Source organism: Arctopsyche grandis, chromosome 1, assembly GCF_051622035.1.
Source record: "Arctopsyche grandis isolate Sample6627 chromosome 1, ASM5162203v2, whole genome shotgun sequence".
In the NCBI taxonomy this organism is placed as follows: Eukaryota; Metazoa; Arthropoda; class Insecta; order Trichoptera; family Hydropsychidae; genus Arctopsyche; species Arctopsyche grandis.
The window spans coordinates 34,240,530-34,267,259 of record NC_135355.1 but is presented as its reverse complement, the minus strand read 5'-3'; the positions used below and the strand labels follow the sequence as shown (position 1 = coordinate 34,267,259).

General features: G+C 33.7%; 1 protein-coding gene across 6 annotated transcripts; it reads left to right on the top strand.

Moving 5' to 3' along the window:
- Positions 1–752: 752 nt before the first annotated feature.
- Positions 753–26,730, top strand: LOC143918640 (choline/ethanolamine kinase). 6 transcript variants are annotated; one of them, XR_013261143.1, is made up of 11 exons: positions 753–1,149; positions 19,517–19,638; positions 19,716–19,926; positions 20,007–20,159; positions 20,235–20,414; positions 20,491–20,620; positions 22,555–23,048; positions 23,998–24,141; positions 24,711–24,761; positions 25,452–25,625; positions 26,240–26,475. XR_013261143.1 is itself a non-coding variant. In XM_077440585.1 (9 exons), exons 1-9 carry the CDS (start codon positions 1,141–1,143, stop codon positions 26,348–26,350), a joined length of 1,584 nt encoding a protein of 527 aa, XP_077296711.1. In that variant the 5' UTR covers positions 753–1,140; the 3' UTR covers positions 26,351–26,730. The 6 variants fall into 6 exon arrangements, 3 of the variants coding, with proteins under 3 accessions (XP_077296711.1, XP_077296720.1, XP_077296727.1); XR_013261142.1 differs by lacking the exon at positions 24,711–24,761 and having other exon boundaries at positions 26,240–26,730; XR_013261146.1 differs by lacking the exons at positions 753–1,149; positions 24,711–24,761 and adding an exon at positions 17,572–17,621 and having other exon boundaries at positions 26,240–26,730.

Sequence of the window (26,730 nt, the reverse complement as noted above, 5' to 3'; positions counted from 1 at the left end):
TTGCCTCCATTTTAAGTTTTAGTTATATATTTTATTTTGATTTTTGTTTTTCTGTTTTTAATTTTTGTAATTTAAAATTGACAAACACCTTGGTTCCATCGGATATGGAAATGGAAAACTCATTAATGATATATGATTTTCGATGTTTCGTCGGTTTCTTCATTTTAATCACCTTAATATTGGTTCAGTGATTACTAGTCAAATGTGACCCAGTCATAGGACAACTGGTCGCTCTAGATCGGTCACACGTGATCACTAGAGACCGGAATCTGAAGGGGCTGTTTATTGTTCAAATATTGTAAATGCATTGTTAAAGGTTTGCCGAACCTTTTTTACAAAGGATTTACAACAATGGAACAATAGGCGGCGCGTTTCCGGCCCCTTCAGATTCCGACCTCTAGTGATCTCCCGTCACACGAAAACTGGTTACACCCTAAAACTGGTCACACCCTAAAATCGGTCAATCAGTTTTCTCGTGACCGATTTTAGGGTGTGACCAGTTTTAGTGTGACGGGTGATCACGTGTGACCGATCTAGAGCGACCAGTTGTCCTGTGACTGGTTCACATATGACTAGTAGTCCGTTTACCTTAATATTATTGAACAATAAAGTAAAATTATTCCTGTCGGTTATTTGAGTGAAATGACAAAAAAGATGAATACAAAGATAAAATATATGCGTGACTAATGCGCAAGTAGACGCCACTTATTTACATTTAAAGAAAAGATCAAAGTATCGTGGCATTCGTATGCAAATACCAAAAGAAAAAAGAGAAGTGGCAAACTAACAATAAGGAATGTGACGTGCGATTGCATAGAAGATCTATATTTCGCGAATTGAAATCGCCAAGATTTATCAACAGCGAATAGCATACGTAGATCACAACAAAGTCGATAAAATAAATTGCAAAACCGAAAGAAAAACGGCCGAAAGTATTTTTGGTACGACTATACGTTTTGGCATTCAGTATCCGTCGATGCGGCGAGCGTGTCGGTCGTGTCGGTCGTGTCTGCAGTCGTTGCGTCGTTGTGTCGATTTGCCGGATCGTCTGTTCGCACCCGTCACCCGTCATCACCACACGAGCGATTTCATAAACGGTTGACATTTCGCTTGACAAGCGGTTCAAATCCATCTTCCATCATGTCGAAGGTAAGCCGATTCAAATTCGCCACGCGTTTCTTCGAATTTCGATATATTATTCCAGATCTGCAAAATTTCTCCGAACACCTGAACGGCTTAACCCCTCAGTGACCGTTTGCCGTTTGGCGCATTTTTTTCTATTTCGTTCGATACGTTTACTCGGTTCCGGCTATAATCTGGTGCAACTTATCAAGTTGTGTAATACGCCGATAACTGTCTCCCTAACTATAATAACACACAGTATTTCAATGTTTATCTGATTTTTTTTGCTTTGTTTTTATCTTACTGCGATTTTACTTTGGTAACATATTTAGTTTAGAATGGTAAACAACCGTTATTTCAAGTACATTTCGATTTATACGTTTCTAAAATTGTTTGTAGTCATTTTTGTGCAACTTTAAATCAGGCTCGTAACTACTATGCCGCACGGGTATGCGGTGCATGCTTGCCTTTTAGATTTAGGTGCCCAAAAGGTTTTCAAATAACAATAATAGACATTTTTCAAATAAAAATCTTGAAATTCATCTTAAAATTATTCATATGAAACAATATTTAAAATTTTATAATCCAAATTTGATACGCAACACATTGCGTGTCGAATTTTCACTCATTTTGTACTCCTCACGACATTCAATAGTTTTCCGCTATGGTACAGTAATAATTATCGTCTGCAATTATCTATAGAAACGATGTTAAAATAAAATGTCTTTGAAATATGTAATTGCATAATTTGCGACTTTGAAAACAACATTTAAATTATGCGAGTTAATTACCAATTTAATTTGAATAACAAAAATACTAAAGGGGGCTTTTTTCCTACGTTTGTATGTTGGCCCAATTTTTCTAGGTACGTCACTGCTTGAAATATGTACTGATAATATTATTGACAAACATATGTATTAAAATAAATATGTTTCTCTGCTCATTTTTTTGACCATTCAAGATAATTTTTAATTTCTGATGAGTGATATTTTCTTACCAAATTGTAAAAACGATGTATAAAAAGGTTCGGTGATTACTGGTCACAAAGTCACTAAAATTTCTATAACGGAACATCTGGCAGCCGAAAAGTCCATCATACTAACGATAACTATGTATCGTACTAATGAGAACTTTAGTGCTAAATATTGCGTATTCGCGATTTTAATGGCAAAAATTGTCTTTGTGACTAATAATCCAATTACCGTCAAAAAATACTCATATACGGTAAACGGATTATTCCGCAAAAGGTGATCTCGCACAAGTCACTAAAGTCTCGATCACGGAACATTTGGCACTCGAGTTCTCGTTAGTACAATATTTCGCTTGTGTTACTTTGGATTGATGGAGTTTTTGGGTGCCAAATGTTCCGTGATCTAGATTTTAGTGACTTGCGCGAGATCGGTTTTTGTGGAATAATCACTGAACCCTCAAATGCATAGGTACTTATTAAAAGTAAATAAAAAACTTGATATACGTAATTTCAAGTGTTTGTGAAATACAACATTTTCACAAATTTACATTTTGCCAATTTTGTGCAACTTAAGGAACCAATGAAGGCATCTGAAATCGTGAATTTTTTTTAAAATATGTGATTTTATAATCCATTTTTCCGTTTAGGAAATATTTGATACTTGATATTTCATCGTTGTATTCAAGTTTGATCATTTTCATTTTGCCTTCAATTTTCAACATAAAAAAGTTCGGTTCCACTTTCTTTTTTGATGAAAACGCAAGAATGTTTGGAACATGTTTGCGAAAAATCATATTTATAGTTTGGCTCAGTTGCCAGATGTTTGATTCTCGCTCAGTTTGATAGACTGAAAACCAAAATACTTAACTTTTCGTTGGTTTTTTGATCAATAAAAATCTGGTGATGTAACTCACGAATGCAGACATCCATGCTGACTAATGTTTCTGCTAAAAATTGCACATGAAAAAATTGTCCTCTTTTTACATACCTCCTTTATTCTTCTTCTGATAATATGTATATTACTATTGTTTACTCTCTCTATCCACCTGTTTCAACATTTTACTTTGGCGAATTTGCAACATTAGACTCGTTTATGAATAATGTCGTACAAATATATAAAAGTTTTGTCATATCAGTGATCGGACGAAATTGACCGTCGACAGTAAACTATGTATTGGCTGCGAATCTATAAATTATTTATAGAAATCGACTCTATTTATAAAGTCATTACATTATATATATTACTATATGTATATATATTACGTGTACGTTTTCGGAAATGTATACATTGTGAATACATACATAGTTGCAGTATCAATAGACGAATTTGGATAGTGAGAAAATTCAACTTTGAGATTTCAACTGATTTGTGTACCTACAAGGTCATGTTTTCATAGTTTTTAAGAAAAAATATGTGACTACATATTTTAAAAAAAATAATTCGAGCATCATCAATCTGAAACTTTGTATCGTGGGAAAAAAAACGAGTCGTTACGTTGTAAATTTATTTCAAAATTTAAAGTTGACCGCTAGTGTACCTATCCTTATAGGTTTTTACTTTATCTATGTACGTAGTAACAATAGATGAAGTTTTGTGATCATGCTTAAATTCGAACTCGAGATTTTGACTGATTCGAACTCAGAATCGATCACTGATCACGTTTTCATGATCTAGAAAAAATGTGTGTGTGTCTGTGTATTTTGGGGATTTTTTTAACACCGTTAGTCCTATCGAACTGTAACTTAGTATTGGTTACTGAAATTCTTATCGACACGACGTTAATTTTTTTGAAATTTCTTTTGTAAGTTTTTAGATTCAATCATCTGAACCGTCCAACTGAAATTTTTTTATATATAATATCTATGATAAATTTCATATAATTGTATTGTTATTTGAACCGGAAGTCGAAAGTTTTTTGCGCTTTTCTACGAAACCGTGCGATGTATCGACTTAAGGCCGAAACACACTGAATCCAAGGGCATAGGCGCGTTCTTAGCTTCCTGTGGTGAAAAATCATCTCTTACACCACAGGTGTATTTAACAAGTTTCTCCAAAATTTCTTCAAATATGAGAATCACCGCTATCGATCACTGTCAAATCTACATATGTCAATAAAATAAAAATATATCACCGAAAACACTCTAGTATGTGATTTTTGGAGAGAGGGGGTTTATAGATTATATTATACATGCTAACATTTTTTTTTACATGTGCTAAACTATCTAAAAAAAACACGTACCGCGTGTTTCTCTATGTCTGACATACCTCTGAACTATACCGTGCCAAAACTCACCCCCAGGAGCGTTTTCGGTGATATAATTTCCTTGTATTGACATAGGCTTGACTGTGATCGATAACGGTGATTCTCATATTTGTAGAAATGCAGGATAAACTTGTCGAAATAATAAAATCGTTCGAATTAACAATGCCTTGCTGTACGATTCTGTGTCTGCGCCTTTGGGCGAAAACACACTGAGCGGTATGGAGCGCCACGTCCTTTGTTCCACGCTGTGACAGTAGATTAGGGTTGCCATACGTCCCAGTTTACGGGGACATGTCCCCGTTTTGAGGCTTGCGTCCCAGTGTCCCCTTCAGAAGGATATTTGTCCCAGTTTTCCTTAGTTATTTCTATTTAAAAATATATCTTTCCGATAATATATAATTAAGTGGGTTTGTACAATGGTATACCTGCACAATGTACAATGGGATGCCAAAGATGTACATGATAAATGGTTATGCTTTTTTAAAAATACTAAAAAAAAAAACAGAAAGAAAAACTAACCTACTGAAATTGTGCCAATACCTGTACGCTATCCCAACACATAATGCACACGTTGAGCGTGTATTTTCATTAATTAATACTCAGTGGACAGATGAACGAAATAAGTTTTCAATTGACACAGTAGAAATCATAATTCGGTGCGTTTTCAATTATAAAATGTCATGCATCGAATTTTATACCTATAATGTAAAAGGGAAAAAGAAACTCCTTCAAAAAGCAAAAAAGTCAGAAAAGTATGATTGGGCAACGAAGAGCAATGAAGATTAAGTTCAAGAAGTTGGGGAAGAGTGAAGACAAGAGAGAATGAGTAAAATTAAATAAAATTAAACATGATTCAATTAAAATCTGTTAATATTATAATTAAACATGATTCAATTTCTTATAATTAAACTATCAAAAAATATAATAAATTATTTTTATTGAGGGGGGGGGGGGGTGTCCCCGTCTATGGTCCGACAATTATGGTAACCCTACAGTAGATGTTCCCCAAACCTTATTCGGGTGTAGTTGCACGTGCAGAGTGCATATTTCTCCTTTAAATCTCCAAATATGGGATTCACTGTTAGAGATCACTCAAGCAAGGATAAAATATCACCGAAAATACTCCAGGGGGTAATTTTTGGGACTGTGTACCATGTATATGGGCTAGGGCAGCTGCGTTTAAAGAAAAAAAAACACGTACCACTTACCGCCCAGTGTGTTTTTGCCCCTTATCTGTGTTAACTTAAGCGTGATTTTGCCCTACATTATTATCAAGGTAACCGAAATTATCGTTGTCAAGTTGAATAATGCAATATTTTCATTTCTACGTTGTTTTGCCAACGGCAAAAATTTTCCTTACTTTGCAAGTAACAAACCGGTGGACTTCCGGAATGCAATGCAGTCATTAAAATCGTCGCGCCTAATTTCTGGTCTGGCTAGTTTGTTTATGATAAGTATTTTATCAAAAATGTATGACGCACGTATGTATGTATGTAAATGCAATAACTTTTATCTTCCATATTGTTTTTTTTTTTTCGCTAAAAATAAACGGGTCACCTTTTAAGCTGCGAAACCTGTTTCGCCAAATCTCGCTTTCCTCGGATACATTTCGAATCTTTTAAAATACGTCGTATCTGCTATAATTATAATCGTTTTCATTCCTTGTTTACTATACACATATTTTTTACAACGTAGTATCAAGTTGTTTGTTTACAATTCAAAGGAATTCATTCTTTAGCGCTTATGTAAGTTTTGATTCATCAATGTGTTTAAATAATACACTTGTATGTATGTGTGTGTGTGCTAACCCTGTCATTTTGAAGTCTAGGCTGTGGATGCTGGTCAGGGCTAAATTTCACAAGATATCGTGCAAATGTACGAATTCATAAACATGATTCACGGACATGTGATACTGTGAATGTGCATCGTTGTTTTTTTTTTACATACCTCTTATTGCCAAATGATTCATTGAGAATTGCATGTCGTAGTGGTTAGAGACAGGCGTAATATAGTGATGGTTTTATTTTTTTATTCGTCTCGAATTTTATTACATACATACATCATATGTGCCATGACAGGAATTACCACAAGGCGACACATATGGTTAGATTATTTTTATACATGTGTACGTACTAACAGTTTTTCAAACATGACAGGATATGCAATACAATGTGTAGAGACATCTATGGACAATCAACAACTATTTGATACACAGCAAATTTGCGATAAATACATTATATATGTAGGTAGCATTTTATAAGATTCAACAAATTCGAAACGTTAAAAACTTTGTGAATTTGTGAGAAATTGAGGGTGAGGATACCGATTTATTGGTTAGAATAAATGATTATTAAAATAAAAAAAAGTTTTTTAAAAACAAACCTCTTTTTTTTTAGTTTTGTATATAATATTAAGATATATAAATTATTATTTTGAATAAAAATACCAATAATTTTATTTTACTACCGCCATCTATGTATAAAACTAAAGACTACATAGACGTCACCCAGATTTTAAATTTGCAAACTTCAACCGCGTCTTACACGATATTTTTGCACATCGTATTTTTGATCCATTTACTTATATTGATGACCAAAATGAGCAATATTGCAAAGTATGAAAACGATCGGATAAGAAGCAATTTTTTTCCTGAATTGTAGTCGTAAGCGAAACGTAAAGGAGGTTTGTAATAAAAATCTGAAAATTCTAACAGGAGACGGTCGATCCGTGTTTTTTAATGACCACAAGATGTCGCCAGCAGGGGATTTGAACCCACAACCTCTCTACTGGTATGAAATAGCTCTACCAGTACAGTACTCAGTGATTTAAATCGAGATCCATTGGTTATATGTACATATGTCCTTAAATAATATAAATTAGAAAAATTCAAAGGCAACAAGAAATTAAAATACCACACTGTGGTCAAAATTTTGCTGTGAATCATCCCGTCTCTAAATGTATTCGTATATTATTTAAATTTAAAAATTACTTTAAATTATATTAAAAATTCTGATTGATTTTAACACGCTATGGTCACGATCACGCGTTTTCGCATGATAACAAAGCTTTGCGCTCAGTCCGTTCACGCGTATACGCGTGTTAAATATAATATGACGCAAATTTAGTTAAAAAAATTATCCCGTGCGTGTGTGATAATAGTTTTGAATTTCGCTAAAAGATAAAGCTATATATCACAATTCTACCATATAATTTATAAAATCCGATTCAAACGTTGAACTTCGAAATGTGATTTTTAAGTATTTGTTTTATTCATTTATAGGTTACTAGTCTTAAACATGGCCAATCTAACATTTTATTAAATTTCTTTATATTCATTTGTTTTTTTTTTTATTAAATTGAACTTCACGGATTCTACGACCCAAACAAACAAACATACATACAAAGTCTCTTTCGAAATTATATATTAGATTTGAATGACATATTTGCGTATACATATTTATTTTATTGATGGACGAATACCAATTTAGCTCTAATTTTAACTTCTACATGGATATATGCGTAGAAGCATATTGAACATTCTCTGAGAACTTCTATTAATTTAGAAGTAATTCAAATTTTAATGATGACATTATATGATTTTTCATTTTTTACGAAATCGGGCCGAACCGCCGCAGAGAGCTTGATCTTTTTGTGAAAAAAATTAACTGCGGCGCATTTCAATGCATAAAAATATATACTATTGCGTAGGGGTGGGTTCAGGATTCAAATTAAAGGCCAAAGTCGCTTCACAGCATGTATTCAACGATCCCAAAGGTCCACATGGAACCACCGCTCACTCCAGAATAATCTGATCTACTGTGTATACCTCCTTATAAAGGACAAGTTGCACATTACAGCTTCCCCGATCCATTTATGTATCTATTGTCTATAATGGCACGTAGTCTACCCTGGCGAGTCGCACGCACTCGCCCAGGTCTATGAGAACTCTAGCGTATCCTTTATTCGGGCACTTACTGAGTCCCGTTAGCCTAATCCGGGGTCTCTATTGTTCATCCACGAATGCACTTAGGCAGTGGATACTCTCTCTCTCTCATGTTCCCACGTTACAATACTTATCTTAAACGGCGGCGTTTGTTGTTTAACTGAAAAGTAGATTTTGTATTCAAATTGAAAACCAATAGTATTTAGTATAGAACTTTTTTAACTTCAATACAAAAATGGTTAATAAAATACAATAAACCGACTAATTACTGTGTTTTATCCTGTATTCATATACGTTATGTATGTTTTGATTGGTTTTTAATAAATGCTTTAATTTTAGTCCAAAGTATCGTGCATACATTTCGTTTCAATTTTATATTGTTATTATCCTTTTTATCCATCATAACCGGTCATATATTATGATAGCATGGATAAAGTTGCATCATAACTTTCAAAAGTGTATTAGAGATTGTGCAAATGATGCGACACAAACGTTATTCGCGTTCCGTCGCAGGCCTATTGATTTTCATGGCAAAAATGACGTTGCTTACTTCTATTTATCTATATCTACCTAACCTTGACTTCGTAATATAATATTAAACCCCTCCATATCACGATTGTACGGTTTTTAGTTTATTTTGTAGAATAAGATAATAAACACATCGTATGACTTATCGTTTCTCATTTTCACAGCTAACATATTTTTAATTAATTCGTTTTTTTTTCGCCTAAATTACACAGCATATCTTATCATATGAATTCCTGAAGACTCATAAACTCAACACTTATGTACACTTTTAATCCTATTGCGTACGTATTCGTTCTCGTATTAACCAATGTCTACTGTGTGTAATTTTTTCATGCAAGCTATATTTTTAGCAAACTGAATTTGTGTTTATGTGAAGGTTGTGGGTCCATACTATTGACTTTTTGATAAAATGTTAAAAAAATGTATACATACATATAGTGCTATTGCGTAGCGGATTACCCACCCTTGTTTAAAGGAGGGGATACGATTTCGCAATCTATTAGGGTGCAAACACTCATTGGGAAGCATTCTTCGTACATATGTGAATTTTTTTGCAGGGTTGACTCCGACTTTATCTTATGATTCGACTCCGACTTGAATTATTTTAGTAAGATCAACTTTTCTTGCCAACTTATAAAATTGTTCGTAATAAAATTAATGGCGATATTCAAAATATTAAAAATTAAATGAATTAAAAAAAATATCACTAAAAATTGACCTGTATCCCAATTTATTAAATTATTGGTAATGAAATAGTTATAAATAAAAAGTAAGTATTATACATGCATAATGAGGGCATGTGTTTGAATTTCATACAAAAACAAATCGATTTAATAAAAAAATGAGAAAAAAAATTATGAGACGAAGGAATCAATCGGTTTTGGCCGCAACACATCAAAATATGTACGTGCAATTAAACGATTGTATTTATACTGAAATTTAAATTCATGGTTCTTATGGATAAATAATTAAATTTCAATGTATTTGTGGATTTGCTTCAATATAATTAGAGACTCTAGTTGACGCATACCGTAATTAAGAAAATAATAAGGAGTCGGAGTCGGTTGTTTACAACTGCGAATCCGACCCCAACCCCGCCTTAAATACTCCGACTCCCACTCCATAGTCCTGCTTTTTGGGTACTCTGGATTATTTGTATGACGAGTACCCAGAATTTGATGCTCCACCAGTGTCTTATAATAACTTAAAAATAATAATAAGAAATAGAATAACCTTGTAATAAAAAGGAGTCGTAGTCGGTTGATTTTTTACGACTCTGAATACGACTCCCTCTCCACAGTACTGCTTATTTGGTAATCTGGATTATTTGTATGACGAGTACCCAGAAGTTGATGCTCCACCAGCGTCTTATAATAACTTTAAAATATAGAATAGCCTTGTAATAAGAAAGAGTCGTAGTCGGTTGATTTTTTACGACTCTGAATACGACTCCCTCTCCACAGTACTGCTTATTTGGTAATCTGGATTATTTGTATGACGAGTACCCAGAAGTTGATGCTCCACCAGTGTCTTATAATAACTTTAAAATAATAAAAAATAGAATAGCCTTGTAATAAAAAAAGAGTCGTAGTCGGTTGATTTTTTACGACTCTGAATACGACTCCCTCTCCACAGTACTGCTTATTTGGTAATCTGGATTATTTGTATGACGAGTACCCAGAAGTTGATACTCCACCAGTGTCTTATAATAACTTTAAAATAATAAAAAATAGAATAGTCTTGTAATAGTAAAAATGAGTCGTAGTCGGTTGATTTTTACGACTTCGAATACGACTCCGACGCCGCCTTAAATGCTCCGACTCCGCGAATCCGACTCCCACTCCACAGTACTGCTCGTATGACGAGTACCCAGAAGTTGATGCTCCACCAGCGTCTTATAATAACTTTAAAATAATAAAAAATAGAATAGCCTTATAATTAAAAAGAGTCGTAGTCGGTTGATTTTTTACGACTCTGAATACGTCTCCCTCTCCACAGTACTGCTTATTTAGTAATCTGGATTATTTGTATGACGAGTACCCAGAAGTTGATGCTCCACCAGTGTCTTATAATAACTTTAAAATAATAAAAAATAGAATAGTCTTGTAATAATAAAAAGGAGTCGTAGTCGGTTGATTTTTACGACTTCGAATACGACTCCGACGCCGCCTTAAATGCTCCGAATCCGCGAATCCGACTCCCACTCCACAGTACTGCTCGAATGACGAGTACCCAGAAGTTGATGCTCCACCAGTGTCTTATAATAACTTTCATAAATAAATTCAACTGTTCATTGGCAAACTTCTTTTTTTTTTATTCATAATGTGTCTTTTTTTTATTCATACATAGATAGCTCTAGTGGGAGGGAACGATTACTTTAATACGAAAAAAATAATATATTTTCAGTGAGACTCATAAAAATTTTCAAGTAGCAGTAATGGATGAGGTAGATTCTGACTCGCTGTAATAACTTGATTATAATAGTTCACCATTTTATAAGTTAGTGAAGAATCTTGTGACGAAGGGGGCAATGAGGGTATTGATACCCCGGGCGCACCATTTTTGGGGGCGCTACGAAGGCAAAATATTATTTTGCCACCAAATCTTATATTTTGTAGTAACTTACGTAGGTTCAACAAAATTAGTCAACAAAATTCGTGGAGAACATTGAAGTTTATGAAACATCTATTGAAAATATTTATCCTTCTTGCAGTCTTTCTAGGCTTTGTATTGTGGCATTGTCTTATTGCATTTAAGACAATGGTTTTATGCAGTGGTATAGCGTGGGTAAATGGCGCCATGGACTCCTCCTCCTTTCGTTTTATTAAAATTGCTAAGAAACCATGGAGAGGGGAGGGGGGAAATAAAAATACTTACCCCGAGCGTCATTAAAAGACAGTAGTATGCGGCATGTGATCTTTTTTTTTTAGATGGTTTTGCACATTTAAAAAAACACTAGTACGCCTGATCTATGTCTGGCCTCTTCACCCAAAAACTCACTCCCTGGGTTGTTTTCTGTGATGTATTTTCCTTGTATTCACATAGATTTGACAGTGATCGATAACGGTGATTCCCATATTTGTAGAGATGTAGGATAAACTTGTCGAAATAATAAGATCGTACGAATGAACATAAGACATGAGACACGCCCATTCACAGCTGGAGTCTACCTAGGTATGCCTTGCCGTACGATTCTGTGTCTGCGCCTTTATTTGTGTTAACTTCAGTGTGATTTTGCCGTAATAATAAGATCGTACGAATTAACAATGACATAAAACACGCCTATTCACAGCTGGAGTGTATCTACATAGACATGTCGTGCCGTACGATTATGTGTGCCGCTACGCCACTGGACGAATCTACTTGCAGTTAAGTAAGAGAAAAATCATCACAAGTCTTCAAATTCATTGTGATCTATAGTCATTAAGGACCCAGCTTAGAAAATACATAGTAATAATTAATAATGATTGGAGTAGTCATACGATACCAGAGCGATTAGAATAGTTATAAATGTAATGATTTAAAATTAGTTTCGAAATATTTGTCGGTTTGAGAATCTAACGGGATTTGGTTTTGCTTTATGGAACCAACCTATGTACATAAATTTTAGAAGACTGCAATTGTTAATATAACTATTCCATGCTATAAGTTTTCACTTACAAAACATTTAAAAAACGAATAGTATAATATTTTCATACAGATTCTTCATTCCAAATTGATCCTTTTTCATTTCAAATTGACATTGAAAAAGGGGTGGGTCAATTTGAAATGAAAAACGGTCAATTTGAAATGAAAAAAAAAGGCAAATTTGGAATGTAAAACCTATATGTATATGGAAATGTACATTCACTATTATTAAAAAAAAATTCCTGTGACACATTTCTGACATGTCAGTTAAAATTTAAGTTTGGACCAAAATATTCCAATATTCAAGATACTTTGCATTTTTTTTATAATATAATTATCATATAAATAATAGTCGTAGCATTTGATTGTTATACGATTGTCGAATCACAGATGTGTAAATTTTATTACTAAGCATTGTTCGATATTTGGCAACGTTTGCAATTTGCACATCCTGGTGCTAATGAATAGGGTTGTCCCAAATTTTAGCGTATTACATTTATTCAGTTTTTTTTTTTATTATGTAAACACAAAATGATGTCGTAGTACTTTTTCATAAGTAGATCAACAAGTTTTCAGTAAATTTTCCATGGCAAATTGTTCTTAATTGACAATTTTACTGCGCTTGACTTGTTATCAGTGTTGTTCTACATTATAAATGTTTCAGATTATTAATCATCAGCTACGCTTTAGATTACGAGACTGCAAGTGCTATGACTTCTTATAAATACACGTTTCTCTCACCTTAGATATGAATCAAGTATGTACTTAACTTTAATGATATTATCAATCTTTCTTCTAATATTGTATTTGCCTTGAAAATTGATCCGTATTGGCTAAGTTTGCGAAACTGAGAGGGTGTGGAAAGCGCAAGTCCGTACCGTTATCGATCAGGCTATCACGCCACCAGGATTTGCAAAATTACTTCCTTTTTGCACGCCATCCTGAACGGACGATTCAAACGACATTTTCCGTGTGATTTTTTAGTATTGCGTTGCACATTATAAAATAATCTAGAACGTACCTTTCGTTTTGCGGTTTGACCGGGTCTTATCGTGCATTGGACTACATACATACTATGAAGAATGAAGCTAAGTTCGGTGAGAAATTTACCGTTTATCTTATTATTAACTTCTAGCTTATCTTCGGAAAGGTATCTCGATTTCTTTTTGAAGGATACGTAATAAAAAAATGGAAAGGTGGCATACATAGATTGGACGATACTAATTTCGCATGTCAATCTAGTTAGATAAAATCGGTCAATTTTGACAAAATAGGATCGATCTTGATTTATTATGAACCCAATCTGGTATAAATATCTGAAATCATTGTTTTGATTCGCACTAAGATTTTAAACCAGAATTTCTCATAAACAAATGTAGTTTAAATTCTTTTATAATAAATAGTATCAAAATAAATTTAATGATCGGTTTTTAGATGTTATGGGGGAATAAATAGAATCTTTGATCAATGACTACTAATGGATTTTAAACCTATAAAATAAGAATTCTGTGACATATGTGACATAAATACCCCTTGTGCTCTCGATAGTGCTCCTGTTCACTATTAACTGATAGCAGTCTATTAATTTGCCGTCAATTGGTGTTAATTTATTAATTTGACCAACGACTCTTAGGGCGAATTCACACATGGAAGAACGGCATGTCGTGTGCTTGGCTCCCCACTGTGGGGGTTCTCCTACATTTCTTCAAATATGGGATACATCGTTATCGATCAATTTCAAGCAAGGATAAAATTTTACCAAAAATACTCCAGGGGGTGATTTTGGGACGGTGTGTGTTGAGCATGCCACATTTTTTTACATACCTCCTTTACGTTTCACTTACGATTCCAATTCAGGAAAAAGTTTGCCTCTTATCCGATTGTTTTCATACTGCCAAATTGCTCATTTTGGTTATCAATATAAGTAAATGGATCCTCCGCCATTACGATGGTGCAAAAATATCGTGTAAGACGCGTTTAATATCTGCCCGGCGAGATAGTCGTTGACGTTTATCCATCGTTTGTTTATTAGTTTTAAACGTAGATGGCGGTAGTAAAATAAAATTATTGTTTTTATTCAAAATAATATTTTCGCATGTTTAAAAGTATTTAAAAAAAAACCATGTGCTTTCTGTATGATTTCGCCCTTATATTTTCCCTGTATATGTTTTATCCATATAACATAAAAAATCCATATAACATAAAAATGTTATTATTAAGTATTTTTCATTCGTTAATATCTAAATATAGTACATATATATATATGTATATACATATTTGTATATTGATTCATTTTAAAATAAACAGGAAAGTCATATATGTATTTGAGATAGATACATATATGCAATGGAATGTTTTTTCGCAAACAGTGTCGCGTTGCAATATTGGAATGCATAAAATACAGATTAAATTGGCATTGCAAACATATATAGAATTCACATTTCAGTCACATTTCAGCATTTCAGTCACATTTCACATTCAGTCATGTCTCTCACTCAAGTGTTCGTATTTTTTATTGATTTTATTGCCCGCTAATTTCAGTGTTAATGTGTTGGAAATTTGCAATCTACAGATAGTATTTTGATGTACTACATACGCACATGCTTTAACTCATTACATGGATAATAGTAAGAAATGTAAGTACAAGGCTGAGAACATGCTATTGTATGCTTTATCTGATTTTGAATTCCATGTCAACCTTCGATTGAAATTTGCGATTTTGCTATCATAACATATATTTTTTGATTGACTGTGATCGATCGTATTGTTGAGATGGTTGATATCTGTAATATGTAAATTATTATTTATTTTATTTTTATTTTATTTTTTTATTTTATTAATTGAAAAATCAACAGACAGGATGTACATAGATATGTATAAAAAAACAAATAGTAAATAAATAATATATGTAACATCCGAGTCCAATAATAGATTTTTACAAAAATGAAAAAGATAAATATGAGGAAAACAAATTAAAAAGTAAAGAATAAAGGCATGACAAAATATGTAGAACATTGCATAATTAAACTATAGTATTAAAATATTTGGAAAAGGTTATAAAATAGAATATAAGAAGAAATTGAAATTTACAAATATAAAAATTATAACTAAGAAGTTATGATAAGACGTTGTAGAGCAGCATTTTTAATAACAATTATATGCAATATTAATGATGGATAGTGAAGAAGCAGTAATTGACTGGCTTTGGTTGTTGACAACATTTTAAAATTGAAAATATGTATTATTACGGGGTACCTTGTGCGCCTACAATAGTGTTCTTATATACATACTACCTATCGATGATTATGTGTGACTTTTAATCTTTAAATCCAAGTAAAAACTAGCCAACTACTGTGGTTTTTTGCATTTCCTTTATGATTTTTAAAAATAATTATTTTAGATTCGTATCACATTTGGTCTAATAACGCAATGCTAGGTGTATTATTATTAAAGCCCGGACCCAGAGGGTGCCGTGTATTGTTCAAATGTTTTAAATGCATTGTCAAAGGTTTGCCGAACAATGGAACAATGAGCGGCACCATGGCTATCCGACCTCTAATTATTATGTTAACTCAGCCCCATAATGACTGCATTAATCAATTATATATGTATGTATATGTTACAGTTGAAGTGTATCTTCCAATTGTAGTATAACTTCCAATTGTAGACAACTGTGAAATATATTCCACCTATCCTGGTACCAACTACCGTTTTAGTTGAAGTGTTTTTTCAGTTGTAAAATATTTTGACTAGTTGGAATATATTCCGTCTAACCCACGTAAGTTGATTCATATGGCGAATTACATTCCAACTGATCAAAATATATTACAACTGAAAATACAGTTCAACTAAAAGTTGGTACCGGGTTAGATGGAGAGGTTAGATTTTCGTGAAAACCTAACCTTAAATTAGTAAATTGAGTCGGGAAGTCGCATTTTTGTTTTGAACACATTTTTAGGGCTATCATAATACGGCACACTTTGCATTTATTCATAATACCTAGTAAATATTAACGCATTATTGAATTCTAAAGCATTCGTAAAAACATCAGAGCTGTCAAAACTCATCTGTTATGTATAGAGGTAGGACCGGAAGCGCGCCGTCTATTGTTCCATTATTGTAAATGTTTTGTAAAAAAGGTTCGGCAAACCTTTAACAATGCATTTACAACATGTGAACAATGAACAGCGTGCTCTGGGTCCGCTCTTTAGTTATGTATATTACGGCTGGCCCACATTGTTGAAAGTTTATTTGCGTTCGAATAGATATAATTTACTAGTTGAATTGTATTCGAATATAATTGACCTAAAACGCCAGTTGGAATATGTATTATTATATGCAAATAAATGTATTATAACATTTCTGGGGGGACTGGGTCAGGCGGTGCCCGAGGGCGCCAAATAAATTAGGGCGCCGCTCGATCCGCCAAGAGCGCTTTAAAATTAAAATTAGAGCGCCAAAGGTCCTACATTTGTACTCGGCAAATTCTATTCAAACAATCTACTGGAAAAATCCGATCTTCAAATTAAGCTCACCGCAAATTCAAAATCTGTTATTAATATTATTAGCACTGAACTTATCAATTTAAAAGCCTTTGTTTCAAATAAAGTTCAAGGTAAAATTAATCCACTCATTGTATTAAATTTTATAAAACAGCACAATTTACAAGAATTATATCCAAACATTTGGGTTTCTATGCTTTTGTTGACACTGCCTGAAACTGTAGCAAGTCAAGGTCTAAAAGGATGGTAATCCAGTTTTTATGATTTTTTTCTAAGGGTGTTTAATAAAAAATTGCCCAAGGGCGCCATTGGGTGTAAGGCCGGCACTGAACATACGTATGGACTTTAAAACAGAAAAACTAGGGGGGAGGGGTAATTTGTTCTATTTCCTTGTAAAATTTTGAAAGGTGAGGGGACTTTGAATTAAAATATTTTAATTTCGCCTCAATTAATACTATTAATATTTTTGTATGTAAACCCAGAAGATAACTGTCGTGTATACATATATATTAAAGTAAGTATAAACCCTTTCACGACTTTGTAATGAATATGTATTTCTGAACACAAATATAAATAAATATTAGCTGCTAGACTAAACGTCAATGGTCATTATTTGTGCAGTTGCAACCGAATGAGCTGTCACTGTTGAATGTGTCTCGTCTCTTGTAATTATAAATTTATATTGCTCGTTATATTTTGGGAAATATACTGTTCATTTTTCATTATGTACACCTTACTGATTAAAGATAATATTTTTTCATCCAACTACTACTCTATATTATACTATAATAGAATGATTAATCAGCAATACAAAGTCCATTTTTATGTATAATATATATCTATGTACTTTGGACCGAGTGTTTGATAGTATGGGTATATGAGAAAAGTTAAAGTCCTACATTAAATGAAATATAGACATATGTATCATAAATATGAGACTGTATTTTTCTTCTATGTTGAAGATGATTGTTCTTTTGTATTTGTTTACAAATAATCATGAGTACCATCAAATTTGGTACTCATGGTACTCTAACTTAGAATGTAAATCTTTTTGACTTTCATCCAGCCAAGTAATGTTGTGCAATTCAGCCATTCATGATAAAATTTACTTCTCTTGTTAGCTTAGTTTCAATAATTCTTCTACTTAGGGCAAATTTTCAATGAAACATTAGCCTGTTTTCATCTTTTGATTGCTATACGATACTGTTACGGTGAAAACATTTAATATGTTTTTAACTTTCCTAGCAAATATTATTCAAAAGTAATATTATGAACATATTGTTGCGTAGGGGTGGGTGGAGGATCCAAGTAAAAGGCCAACAGTCGTTTCACAGCATTTATTGATGATTAAGGAGATACACGCACTGGCAGTGCTCAGTCCGGAATGACATGATATCGCCTACGTACCGCCTTATAAGGGGTAGATCTCTCAGGACGTCTAATCTGTTTACCTACTGTATAGTCACGTATTCGGATATGTATTCCCACGGTATGAGAAGTGCAATCATTGTTTAGCTTACTTGCACTTAGCCTGTCGCTAATCCTTGAAACCACTTATACCGGTCGCACGGTATGCACTTAGTTAATCCATTAACAGATATCCGTAACAGATAATCCTTGAACGTTCACAGTCTCTGGGATTCTATTCGCTTAATCCGCGGCGTACGTAACAATATTTTACATATAGATATACACCAGGAAGGCCTAACAGGTAGACCCCGATGCGCCTTCCCAGACAATGAATTACAAACGATGCAGCATTTTTATTGCATAAATCGCTGTATTTCGAGAGGCTAAAGAATACGAAATTAAAAATTAATTAATCCATAGAGACATCTATGGATTTAGACTTTTTACATATTGTACATAAATCAAATTCAGATATTTGTGACATAGCGGGTAGGATGATTTTTGCCAATTTGATGGAGGAACCAGAGAGATGTAATAAGAATGGGGCCCTTACGAATAAATAATTGTAGTCAATTTTACCCGGTACGTCTCTATAAATACGCTACATTGCACGGAATACAATCGGATCAATTTACTTATAAAAATGTATCCCATGTTGTTTATTGTGTGTTTTTGAATGTATTGTAATTAATTTTTACCGATGCTTGCCCATATTGCGAATAATATAAACAAACAGAGAAGTTTTTATCGGACATACGTCGAGCACCAAGCGTCAAATACGACTGATGCTAAAATTATTTAGATCTGTCCGTGGACAGAATATCATTTGACAACAAAAGAACACCTAAAGCCACTTCTATTAGTATTACATTTCTCTGAACCGTTTCAACAATGAAATCAGATAAATTGGCAAGCTGTAATAAGAAACGATCGACTTGGAGTCACAAATATCTAAAGTCTGACCAGCAGTATTAGAGATTAGCACGGCATCGAACCCGGTAACCTCTCAGTGTTAAACATAAACGCAACTACCGAGCCATACTGCTGGCTATATATTATCCATGCTTTATTTATGTGTTATCCCGGAACTAAAATAGAAACTTTCAATGGACTATTTCAAACTAATGGTTTGATTTTATTTATTTTTCAGTATTTACCGTTGTGCTGTGATGAGGTTCAAATGAGGACGGCGGCGGCGAAAATTTGCAGAGATTATTTGCACGGAGCGTGGAAGACGGTTTCACCTCAAGATCTTATATTCAAAAGAATTAGGTATGCATTCAAACTGTTGCTATATTTACGTTCTATTATGGTGTGTGTGTTTTTATTAATTTATTTTTCATTCGCAGTGGTGGACTTTCGAATTTTTTGTATTATGTTGCCTTGCCGGAGAAGGCAACGGCAACACACTCTTCCGATAGTAAAGCTCCGCCGTTATCTGTGGACGATAATTCACCGGAAGCATCTGACGATGATAAGGAGAAAAATTCAACAATTAGAAAACTACTCGGGCGCTCGTTCAGCCGACAAGCGTCATTTCTCACAGAAGAACCTCAGAAGGTTTATGATTTGAATTCAATTTTATTTGTGTATTAATCTTTCTGCGTTTGTTTTCACGATGCCGTTGATATTTTATGCAGGTTCTTGTACGTATATACGGCCAAACTCAAAGTGAAAGAGGTGTCGATAATATCATAATGGACTCTGTTATATTTACCCTACTGTCGGAGAGGCGCTTAGGACCTAGACTACATGGAGTATTTTCTGGCGGAAGAATTGAAGAATTTATACCTGTAATACCATTAAAAACAAAAACTTTATTTAAATTTAATTCTTATATTTTATAATTATTTTCGTGTGTATTTTAGGCTCGACAACTTACAATTCGCGAACTAGGCGAGCCAGCTTTTTCAATGAAAATAGCGGAAAAAATGGCAGCAATACACACAATGGACGTTCCATTGTGCAAAGAGCCGCAATGGCTTTGGAAAAAAATATCAAAATGGCACGAAAAGGCTGTTATGAATCTAGAGAGAAATAATAAAGTGGTCAATATAATATTTAAATAAATCGTACTTACATTTTTATTGTTTTCATTACACTATTCTAATATTTTTATTTTAGAATGAGCGTGAAGCAGAAGTCATCAATAAATTAAAAAAATATAATTTTGAAAAAGAAATTTCTTGGCTTAAAAACTTCCTAAATTCAATCAACTCACCCGTTGTTTTTTGCCATAATGATTTACAAGAAGGTACGTATTATAAATTTATGTTCGACTTTAAAGGTCTATTTATACTATCCAGCACTGCACGGAAAATACTACTTCTATTCATACTATACGCCACTATTCCTTGTAGGCACGTTCATACTTGTTTTGGACAAGCGTAACGCAAAATCGGTTTACATATACATTACAAAGCGTGACGATATGGCGCATTATTGATTACGTCTTGCGACTCACAATATGACGTTTCCGAAAATATTCATATGCCCATGACAGCACTTTCGTTTGTACGGGTGCACTCGCCGCTATGACGTGACGTCATGCGTGAATATTTCCACAGTTGACAAAGAAAAATGGTTCTGATTGATACGTTTCGGTGACATGCACTAATGTGTGTATAATATTGTTGTGTAAGGGTGGGTTCAGGATCAAAATGAAAGGCCAAAGACGCTTTACAGCATGTATTCAACGATTCGGGAAGTCTACATGGAACCACCGTTCACTCCAAAATAATCTGATCTACCGTGTGTACGTCCTTAGGATAAAGAACAAATAGCACAGCATAGCTTACCGGATCTATTAATGTGTATATTGTCTAGGCACGTAGTCTATCCTGGCGAGTCACACGCACTCGCCCAGGTTTACGAGAACTTCAGCGTATCCTTTGTTCGGGCACTTACTGAGTCCCGTTATCCTAATCCGGGGTCTCTATTGTTCACCCACGAATCCACAGACATTGGTTACTCTCTTTCTTTCATATTACAATATTATTGCGTAGGGGTGGGTTCAAGATCCAAATGAAAATCCAAAGTCGCTTCACAGCATTTATTCAACGATTTGGTAGGTCCATACGGAACCACCGCTCACTCCAGAATAATCTGATCTACCGTGTGTACCTCCTTATAAAGAACAAGTAGCACAGCATAGCTTCCCGGATCTATCAATGTGTCTATTGTCTAGGCACGTAGTCTACCCTGGCTAGTCGCACGCACTCGCCCGGGTCTATGAGAATTCCAGCATATCCTTTGTTCGGAACTTATTGAGTCCCGTTATTCTAATCCAGGGTCTCTATTGTTCACCCACGAATCCACTTAGACATTGGTTACTCTCTTTCTCTCATGTTACCACGTTACAATATTATTGCATAGGGGTGGGTTCAAGATCCAAATGAAAAGCCAAAGTCTCTTCACAGCATTTATTCAACGATTCGGGAGGTCCACACGGAGCCACCGCTCACTCCAGAATAATCTGATCTACCGTGTGTACGTCCTTATAAAGAACAAATAGCACAGCATAGCTTCCTGGATCTATTAATGTGTCTATTGTCAAGGTATGTATTCTACCCTGGCGAGTCTATTGTTATCCAGGTCTGTGAGAACTCCAGCGTATCCTTTGTTCGGGCACTTACTGAGTCCCGTTATCCTAATCTGCGGTCTCTATTGTTCACCCACGAATTCACAGACAACGATTTGGGAGGTCCATACGGAACCACCGCTCACTCGAGAATAATCCGATCTACCGTGTGTACCTCCTTATAAAGAACAAGTAGCACAGCATAGCTTCCCGGATCTATTAATGTTTCTATTGTCTAGGCATGTAAAGGGTTACCCTAGCGAGTCTATTGTTATCCAGCTCTGTGAGAACTCCAGCGTATCCTTCGTTCGGGTACTTACTGAGTCCCTTTAGCTTAATCCGGGGTCTATATTGTTCACCCATGAATCCACTTAGACAGTGGATACTCTCTTCCATGTTTCCACGTTACAATATATGTAAATCGTATCAGTTGTTGCTGTTATGTCTACGCCACGAATGTACATATTACGGAAATTATGAATGTGTCCATATAGAATGTACTAAAGAATATTTTTCGTACTACTGTTTACGTGTAGTAGCTGGCTTGTGTTATGCTAATATATATGAAATAATTAATAAGTAATTATTCTTAATAAAATGATTTGCAGGAAATATTCTTTTGAAAGAGGAAATACTACCACAAAATGACGACACCAATGATGACGTGAACGTCGATTATTCAACAATGTATCACGACAGTTCATCTGACTCGTGCCTTAGTGGAACCACTAAAGATACGTTTATTGATGAGAGTAGATCGGTCGGTGCAGGTACACAATGCGATTCCGACTCGGCTATGGACGTCAGTCAAAGTGAAAATACAAACAAAGAAATCGAGACTAGGTCGAGTAAAAAAAGGAAAACGTCCATAAACATGGACGAAGATTGCAACACCATAGACTCGATATGCAGTCACACCTCAGACGGTTCGTTGGGCAACGGTGAGCCCAAACTAGTTCTCATCGATTACGAGTACTGTTCGTACAATCACCGAGGCTTCGATCTGGCGAATCACTTTATCGAATGGGCATACGAGTATACCAATCCGGATTACCCTTATTATTATGAGAAATTCGATCAATATCCATCGCTGGAACAAAAGGTAATGATCGTCTTTCCTTTTGCACAATTTTGAATAGCACCGTCATTTGAATGTACACTCTTTTTTTTATTTTATTTTTTCCATAATTTTTTAAGTTACAGGTATTCTTCTTATGCTCGGTAAGATTTATCATGTTTGATGATAGATTTATTAACGTAACTGTTTATCAATATGTTTTGCGAATTTTGTTACATATTTTTTTACTATCAAATTCATCTTTAATCAGATCGTAACATTCGATATAGGTGGTTTTTTTTTTTTTTTAATTATTATTAAAAGAACTTCAAACTTGAGATACGATCTTTATTAATTGTTTACCGTTTTTACTCATCATTGTAACTACATATACAATCTGTGTACATTTTCTCATCGTGAATTGAATATTTAAGCAAATTTTATTAAAAGTTGGCAATCTTTTAATAAATCTTGCATTTAATTTTAAACCAACATTGATTTAAGAAATAAACATAAAAAAATGTATCTTTTTTATAGCAAAAAAATAACAATCGAAGGTGTATTAATCAACTTTCTTATCATCATCGGAGCACATGGTCTATTTACATATTACTTTTGAATACTGGGGTTTCCTGAACTATGGCAAACGAACCATTCTTCATTATTACATAGTTTTAAATGAAAACGCCATGTTTTTTATTTATAAAAACATATGTACATGTGTTCAAATTGTTTCAATATGTTAGTCATAAGACATAACAGAATTATACTCCAGTGTTTGGGGGACCCTAATATTAGTATTGAACTTTGTTCTATGATGAAACTATCAGTAGCTTATTTTTGTATGTTGAAAATTTAATCAGTGCAAAGTTTTAACAATTGAAACGTAAACGTGTGGAAAAAATGCCAGGAGTTCTTAATTCAGGATTCGCTGTTTAATTAGGGTCGTCTGTATTATCTGTGCGTGTCTGCTTTTTATTGCTTGGTTTTTTAGACGAGCTCAATTATGTCCATCCTCGGTTACGTCGGTGGTCTTGTGTGAGCGCCCAGCTGAGGACAGTTACGGCTACATCAAGCGTACACTCAACTGTGTGCTAAATAACCCCTCGCACTCTGTTTGCAAAAGAGCGCAGAAACAGTAATTGTGTTGAAATCATTATAAACAAAACATGTGACAAAAGTTGTCTGAAGAAATTGAACACATTTGAAAAGCGTTGGTATGGTAATTACTATATCTTTCTGCAAATTCCATACTATATTATTTCAATTGAACACTATAATTGTGTTATATTATATCATTCAGTTAATAATTATATTAAATTATATCATTGTAATAATTAAAAAAAAAACAAGATCCGAATACTTTTTATTGTTAAATGTGTGTTTTATATATTTTTGATGAATATTTAAGACATTTTGCACATAGATATTCGTTTGTTAGAAATAGAATCAAAGGATACATCGTAATTGTATAACCCAAACTTAAAAATGTGTTCAAATCTTTAGTCATTTGTAAAATTAGTCACAAGAAACTTTTTTTTATCAATGGTGGTAGAATCTATAACACTATTTTGTAAACATTTGTGCTTTTTTAAGCTCATTCTTGTGTCGATTTAAACTCATATCTTAAAGTCGAAATAATTATAGAAGAAATTTACATACATACATACAAATATTCGCTTTATTGAAACCGAATTTCTCTTCTAGATTAGCATTCCGAGCCTGATTTAACCATATGAACCCAAAATCAAGTCACAAGTATTTCAAATTTCATACTAATTTTGATTGTAAATTACATTTTGTACTTCACATATCCAATTCGAGTGAATAAAATATTTTTATAAAAATAGCTCTTATACCAGAGATGGCGAACCTTTTTCATTCCATACATTGTAAATCAAAAGTTATTTTAAAACTCGTTATATATATATAATATATTATTATTATTCATATGGTGATTAATACTGTATAGAGCAATTTTATCATTATCGGAAACTTTACTATACACATTTCTCCAGACAAAATCAAAAATAATCATATTTTGCATGTTATTATACCTTTTATCGACACGTGTCTGTGTTTATATAAATAAATGTAACATTTTAGGCAAACAAGCCTTAGGTTTGCCATGCCTGGTCCACCCTACATTGAAGTGTCATCACATCTTTGATGAACATTCTGGCAAAAAGTTTATAGATTCTTATTTTATTTTATAGTTGCTTTTTAATATTTACATCACTTTCATATTCATATACCCAACCTTTAATATCATGTTGATATAAATGAAAAAAAAAATATATATATATATATATACATATATATAGTAATCTTAAACTCGAGAGCGATTCAAAACTATCGAATGTAACTTGTAACATTCATTTAAAATGATTATGATAATTTTAAGTTTCCCGCGGGTGTAAATAATTGACGGGAGTGTTTAATTTTTAGGAAATATTCATGAAACAATATTTGCTGAAAGTCAATCGGGACCAGGTGCCGTCTTTGGAAGAATTAAACCATCTCAATTTGGAAGTAGAATCCTTCACGCTGGCCAGCCACATGTTTTGGTCTCTGTGGGGGATCGTCAACGCGCCTGACAGTCAAATACCGTTCGGATATTGGGTAATTCTCTTTCTATGTTGTGTTATATTGAATTTAGTTAGGTTGTGGCTATTTGCAGGTACTATATATGCGAATTATTGGCTATTTGCAGGTACTGTGTATATCTGCGACAGGCGCAAAGCCTTCTGCGCATGAGCGTGAACTTATATGTAATTTCTTACATTTAATGCATGCTAGACTTGTTTAATCAATCGTTCACTATACATGAGGCAAATAAATTTTGCACGTTATTATAATAGATTTATATCATTCAGCTAGTTCGCGGCTTGTACTTGTATGTAGGTATTATACGTTGTATATGATAATAATTTTCTAACAATTAATAATATTAACTAATTTGGATTATATTTTTTACTCTACGTCACTTTACGAGTTCGAACTAAATTTTAAGAGGTTTAAAACAAAATTTTAACAGTAAACACGCTGACAGTGACAGTTCACGCGCATGCGCAGAAGGCTTTGCGCCTGTTGCAGATATAGTATCTGCAAATAGCCAATAATTTGCAGATAAAGTACCTGCAAATAGTCAATAATTTGAAGATATAGTACCTGCAAATAGCCACAAACATTTAGTTATGGTTAATAATGGTCTGTTTATGTATTTGTTTTTAAAGGAGTACGCACTGTCGAGAATCGAGTGGTACTACAGGTTAAAACAAGACATTGTTAAAAAGGACGATAGTGTGTCATCGCTCAAAAGAAAAATCCGAGAAGTAGACATCTGAGTCGTGAGCCCTGGTACAACGCTAATAAAACAATTAGAAAGGCCAGGGTAGAAGAGCATCTAAGTAAAATGTGCGATAAATGTTTATTTATGCAGTGCAATCACGTTGTGTGCTAAAAACAGCTCAAAAAAAAAAATATATATATATAAATATAAAATACTGTCCAATTTTATATGAACCTACTAGTTGTCGTGAACTGTTGTGTACTATAAGCGTCGATCTGGATCTTTGAATAACTTAATGAGAACATAGATAGTGTTTTTTTTTAATATTTTTTAAGTGTACATTGATATGTTTGAAATGTGATACTTCATTACGAGATCATCCCAGTTTAAGAAGCAGTGAAAATTATCGTAGATAAAAAAGCCAACACAATGTTG